At 38.3% G+C, this 6,431-nt stretch overlaps 1 protein-coding gene across 3 annotated transcripts; it reads left to right on the top strand.

Annotated features, from left to right (window-relative positions):
* Positions 1–143: 143 nt before the first annotated feature.
* On the top strand, positions 144–4,407 carry RB195_007924 (uncharacterized protein; the record flags this gene model as incomplete). 3 transcript variants are annotated; one of them, XM_064181825.1, is made up of 13 exons in its annotated part: positions 144–200; positions 285–356; positions 1,046–1,123; positions 1,189–1,350; positions 1,543–1,710; positions 1,773–1,897; positions 2,005–2,094; positions 2,169–2,254; positions 2,318–2,496; positions 3,131–3,252; positions 3,316–3,358; positions 3,422–3,427; positions 4,261–4,407. In XM_064181825.1, 13 exons carry the CDS (start codon positions 144–146, stop codon positions 4,405–4,407), a joined length of 1,335 nt encoding a protein of 444 aa, XP_064038582.1. The 3 variants fall into 3 exon arrangements, with proteins under 3 accessions (XP_064038582.1, XP_064038584.1, XP_064038583.1); XM_064181824.1 differs by having other exon boundaries at positions 144–233; XM_064181823.1 differs by having other exon boundaries at positions 3,316–3,427.
* Between the last annotated feature and the right edge of the window lie 2,024 nt (positions 4,408–6,431).

The following is a 6,431-nucleotide window of genomic DNA, read 5'->3' as shown; positions in this document are numbered from 1 at the left end:
GTTTAGGGATTTATGACATCGCTTCATCAAATTGTCAATTTAATAGTTTGTTGTTGTTGTTGTATGTTGTTGAGCCGATTTCTACGTCGATCTCATCATGGATATTTGAAGATTCAAATAAATAACGTCAAACTTTGTAGGGAATGACACTTGGTGATACGCGGACTTCATCCGCAGACCCTTCTGCGCACATGGATGGGGTTTGTTGTGATTTCTCTGCAGTAGTGCAGAATGTGGGAGTTCAAACAGAAACAATAGCTGTTTCTTCTTAGAATCATGTCTAGGTAGTTCAAGCAGCTGATGAAGGGAATGGAGGAAGTGATGTCGATGTGGCCGGACTCACTCATGATGAGGCTGTGAGTTTAGAGTGGTGGCTAGACTTCTATCAGCTTTATTTCGTTTGAAACAGAGGTTAAGTAGAGGCGTTCCACAGCAGCAGATGAGATTTGTTTTGAAGGTTTTTTTCTCTTTCTTACAAGGAGATCGCTCGTACGAAAGCAAAAAATATGAAGTAGATATTCGAATTTGAAACAGAATCAACCAACGACTAAATTTGCTACTGCAATCTATGCCAGTGTAGTATTGCGTAAATTCTGAGAGAAGTGTGCACGATCATTAATAAGATAAAGAAAAAGAAAATTCATACGGTATATTTCGAGTCAACGTGTTGCTCTTAGTATTTACTAGTATATAGTATAGTAAAAGGAAGTAATGAATGGTCGAAGGTACTTGTCATTATTGTAAGCTGCGCAAATGATGCATGCTAGAAAGTATGAGTTTTCATCTCTTAACAACCCATCTTTTCATTGGGTTCGCCAAAACATTGAGGAAAAGGAGACCCAACATGTTTTCCAGATTAATTACGTAGTCTATAAGTACCGTTATAAGTATACAGTGCTGATACACTTCAGTTATACTTTTACAGTAGTGGCAGCTACTAGACTGGAACTTGTTCTAGAAACAAACCATCTCTATTCGTATGGAAAACTAGAGCTAATTGTACGTATCGATTTGATTGTTTCTCATTATTCCTGACTTGTTATAGGATCTTGAGGAGCTCACTGAAGAACATTTTGAAGAGGAAACTCTCGTGGAAGACGTCAAAAAAGGTCGTCAGAGTGAGGTAGTTGCTTTCTATATAATGTCTGTTTGTAAAACATAGTATATCACAGCCATAAGTGTTCTTAGCATGCTTCGGTGATGGCTTCAGTGAAAGCTCAACGTCATATGATGGGGATGGGTGCTTTTCGATGTCCTCCTAAATACGCATGTTTGGGTTGTCGTGGACTTCTAACAGAAGCTCAAAAGGACCGGCACAAATTGCTTGGGTGCGACAAAGGAAAGGATATTGTAGGTTTTTTCTTCCATATACCTTCAAAAATGCTTTTGGTTGTAATTATTTCAATCAAAAAAGAATATACTAGTGTCTCGGTTTCGTATGACTTAGATTTAGTTTGGTGCTTTTACATTGATATACATGTATGACATGTGGCATATGACATACATAGTTTTAGAAGAAGTTAGAAGTTTTCATAGTTTTAGAAGAATGCTGAAGTCGCGGATCTGCCCCCAAAACATAATGGTACCTTCTGTAGCCAGTGCCTCGCTTTTTATCCAACTTTCCGAATGCTTTGTCAACATTATGAGCAGGAGCATGGTCTGGATTGTCCAGTTGAAGAAGTTTTAGTCAAATCTGAAACGGAATTCGACGTTAGTGTTTACTGCTATATTGTCGGAAACCTTTTCTTCTGGGTACTATATCTTTCGTGCAGCAATTTTACAAATGGATTCAATCGGAAGGCGGAATCAAGTTTATTGGAACTAAGACAAGGACCTCTCGTGATGGTTCACGTGTGTATCGTTTTTTCCAGTGTTGTATGGTGGCACGTGGAGTGAAGTGAGTAGTATTTCTATTATCACTTTTCTTCCACCTAACTCTGGAACGTCAGTTTGCTTCAAGAAAAACTTGTACGCGTGCAAGCTGTAGGAAAAAGTTTGTTGTAGGCAAGCGGAGGAATTGGCCAAACGTGGGATAAAAGGACGGCCTTTGATCAGTTGTACCGCCTACGTAAGACGTATACCACAAGATGACGGGTTCGGTTTCTGTTATGAAGGAGACAATCCTTAGTATTGATATCTGAATTGTACGAATGAACCGATTTATTCAGAACTTTCATCGTGGAGTACTGTTCAGTGCATTCGCATGGCTTGCCTATGGATGAACCTGCCGTCTTCTTCAACGCGGAGAAGTTCGGTTGGTTCCATAAGGTTGAGTGAGTGTGAGAATAATCCACTGAAAACGTTGATTTAATTTAAGTGAGGCGCAGAAGAAAAAGGACTCCAGATTCAAACAGAAGAAGAAGTTCACCTATCAGATGCTTTAGTCCTGGAAGTCAGCGCATGAATACAAATGCTGTTGGGACATGGCATTCACCTCGCACGAGGAAACGAAGCGCTGCAATGCAACGAGCCATCGAGGATAACTACTTCAGTAGCGTGAGTGGCCATCTCAGATGTTGTTAGAAAGTCTAACTTATTGTATAGTAGTGCATTCTAAAGAACTAAAGAACTTTTGTAGCCGTTTTTCAATTTTCTATACTGTTCTTGAGGAAATAGTAGTTTTTCAATTGATCTGCTAGAGAAGACATATGCACTTCATGGAGCCATGCGTTCCAGACGACAAGTTGCACTGTAGAGTCATTACTCGTGATTTTTATGGATTAGAATAAGCAGTTACGAATGCTGCAACAGTTGATGTAACGTAAATGTGGCATCCAATATTCCTCAATACGTTCAAAATTGTGGATAAGTACGAATAAAAAAGAAATACGAAACACGATCCAAAAAAAAATGTAATAGACGATTACTGCTACTGCTATTACGCTGTTGAAGCATTCCTACTTGTTAATGTTTGCATCTCCTGACACGCGCATATGACGAAGATCACTGCTGTTAACTCGTTTAAGCAGCTAATAATTAATGTAATTGAAACCCTTAGCACTCATTCTCATAACATTCCCTTCTTTTTGAGGAACTTGTGATTGACAATTGTTGCTACCTACGGTAATACCTCTGTGAATGGTACTTTTAGACGGTTAGTACAGATTCCCTTCATATTATTCTTTTCCAGCATGAGATGCCTTACGTTAGTGAGCAGGACGAAACCGGTGATAATACGCCGGACATAAAACCGTCGCCTATGTTAAAGTTAACAAACAACGATGAGGATCATTCACCTACAAGAAAACGAGGGTTCGATTTGAAGTATAGGTTCGATCTCTAGAAAAATGGTTGCTTTGAAAAGTTATGATTTAGACGTCAGCGTAGCGCGAAGACTACTCCCAATTCTTCCCGAAGTGTTAGCGATTTACCAGTTTGTCCCATTGATGCCGCCAAAAAATCACTTGAAATCATCTTTCAGAAGTTGGTGAGTTGCACAGCTTTGAACCTCTTCATGAATTTAAGTTTGTTGTCTACATAATAAGCTCTGACATTAAGTTCCAATTAATTAATTAACTAACTAATTAAAATCTATTGAACTAACTCAAGTGAGCACCAAATAACCATTCGTTTCTGTTGGGTGTGAGTGTTGCTCACTGGTTCCTGCTCGCTCGAGTAATAGAAAACAAATTTCTGGAGCGAAGGAGGGGGCTTCGGAGGTGTGCGCTAAATCAAGTTATTTGCGGTATATTTCACTCAAGTCCTAAGCTACCCTTTTCGTTCAGCCCATCTCTGGAGTCAGAACATTCCTTCATCACTACTTAGACACACAGCTAGTGTATTCGAATGTAGTCGTTCCGTTGAGTATGAATGAAGCATCAAGGATTTCTTCCACTTTTCATGAAAATCGTCCTATCGGGTTCACCTCAAGAGAGATCTCTTAGCAGGTTTCGTCGAATTCAACTAGGATCCATTCAGCATTTCTGACGCGTATAAGAACGAAAGAAAAGTTAACGTTAGCGAAATAAAGATGATGTTAAATCCTGTGACTCAAGTAGAGAACTTGGGTGAGAAAGTTGGGTCCCGGAGAAGGGGAAATGTTTGTCCTGTTATTGTCGAAGTCTTCTTTGGAGAAGCAAATGCTTCTTCTCTCGCCTGCAGTTGGTCCCAGTACTGATCTTTCATTATTCGCATGCTGTTTTATCGCTTTTCTGCAAAACGTCGTGGATTTATACCAAATCTTTTATGTGTAGACAGTATTTCTTTCAGGGTGTAGATGTAACTCGGTAAGGTTTTTGGACTCTTATGCTTACTGTTCAGAGTACTCTTCCGCCGGAGATGACTCAGCAGTTCGTTCCTATTCTGGAAGACTTAGCATCGGATGCTACAGATGCGCACGATAAATTTGAAGAACTGAAGAACTTTGTTCCAAGACGAAGTTTGGCCCGATTCCGTAACCAACGATGATATGTTTCATTTCATTCCAGTACATCATTTTGTTCATATGCTTGAGATGTAAAGGATTCTAGTGAGCTCTAATAGTTGCCTTGTTTAACGGGTATAGTGCAAGGGATTAGAAAACTTTTTGCTTCGATTGGCACATACATATATGTCATCTATCATTGTTAGTGAGGTTAAGATGACCGATCTCTAAGTAGCGAATCTTAGATTCTGTTACAATCCGTTGTATTCTCCTTGTTTTGTTTTTTTTTCAAATAAATAAGTATGATATAGAGAAGACGGACAACGGTAGAGTTGACCAGTAAGAGCAATAAATATAGCTCTTTCACGTTTACCAGCGTAATCCTGGAAACTAGATTTTTCTGGCACTCGGAATGTCAATACTATTGAGATAGATCTAATCATGTTTGAGACAGAAGCAGGTATGTGCTGCGAAAACGATCTGAAGTTGCAGTTTAATCTGACGGTAATTTATTTCAATTTTATTAACATTAACGAAGGAATAGTCGATAAAAATTCCTACACACAATGTAAGAAATGAGGCGGCTGTAGCGCAGTCGGTAAGAGGTTCCGCTGTCTACAGAGTCGATCAATGGTTCGAAACCGCGCTAGTGCCAACCAACTTTTTCATGTCGATAAATTGGTATGGAATAGAAAGATGAAAGAAAATTGGGATCTGGGAGGATAAAAACACTGACTTGACCCGTCGGATAGCCCCTACGAGTCATTGTTTAGGCCAGTTACATGCTCCTAAACCTCAAACGATTCTGAGTTGAAGTGAACATGGAGGCGCATCCCAAGCGGATTGCTTTATCCTTTTATTCTTTAATTTAAGAAACGGAACTGTTATTCTTTATCTTTTTTATTGCCTCTTCATAGATTTAATAGGAAAAAAAGCGAAAAGATGGTGACTAGCCATTTTAAAGGTCTTCTAAATATTCTCAAATCAAATCTCATGTCTCTCGTGTCCCACAGCCGGTCCTGCTAACCCAAGCGGACCGCCGTAGATCGTGTGCTTCACAAGTGGTGCCGCCGCGACAGAAAACTTGTGATAATGAGTTTCCCGCGGCTACGCAATGAAAACGATACATTCTTCTCTTAGGATTTTCTTGTTTAGATTCTTATTGCATAGTCTTAGCTTTGGTTATAGCTTATAACTTATGCTTACGTCATTTATAACAAAATATACTGCAAATAGGTGTGGTTGTTGTCACCATAGCCGCTTCATCTAATTTTTCAGCAATATTTCCCTGCTGCTCCAAGTTTAGAACCACTAAAATTTGTATCATCCGACTGTTCTAGCGCTGTAATATGGGCAGTAAATTTTTTGTTTAGTGAAATTTAAATTCATTCTTCCAGTTTTCTAGGAAAAAGTTTTATCCAAGGTTATGATTGAGGTTAAGAAATGTAGTTGTAGAGCAACTTTTATGTTGTCTTTTTCAGAAAATATCCATATCTGCTCAAATTACGATCGACTGTCTCAAAAAGTATCTCTGAACTCAGACTACTTGTAACTACTTCCTTTACTTTTATGAACAATCACAAAAGAATTTTCTTTCCTCTATTTAAATTTATTAAATTACTTAATTTACCTGAATATTAGATTTAATTTTTTTGCAAAAAAATTAGAATAACTGGAAAAACAGATCCGAAAGTAATTCAAATGTTTTCTTGTCTTGAAAACTCATGGCGCACTTCTGTTTATGTTCTCCAGTAGTTGTATTTAGGTCTCTGAAGACAGTGAAGAAGCCGAAATCTTGGGCTAATGAAGGTCCCGTCTAAAAATTCCGTAGGGACAGTAATAGAAAACATGGAACCCAAAGCCGCTATCTGTCTACGATCTGCTTGAAAAATGAGATGAGAAAAATGAGAAATGAAACGAGCAAAAGTCTCACAATATGTTATTTTTTACGTTTTTATTTATTTATTTTATTTATTCATTTATTTCATTGTATTTTTTTTACGTTTTGTATGGTAGAACTCGCGTGAATTATGATTTTTTTGGAGTAATATTTTTTGTGAGACGAGCT

The sequence above is a fragment of the Necator americanus genome, chromosome I (assembly GCF_031761385.1).
Source record: "Necator americanus strain Aroian chromosome I, whole genome shotgun sequence".
Taxonomy (NCBI): Eukaryota; Metazoa; Nematoda; class Chromadorea; order Rhabditida; family Ancylostomatidae; genus Necator; species Necator americanus.
The sequence above is the reverse complement of the archived record's forward strand: the minus strand, read 5'-3'. Positions and strand labels throughout refer to the sequence as shown.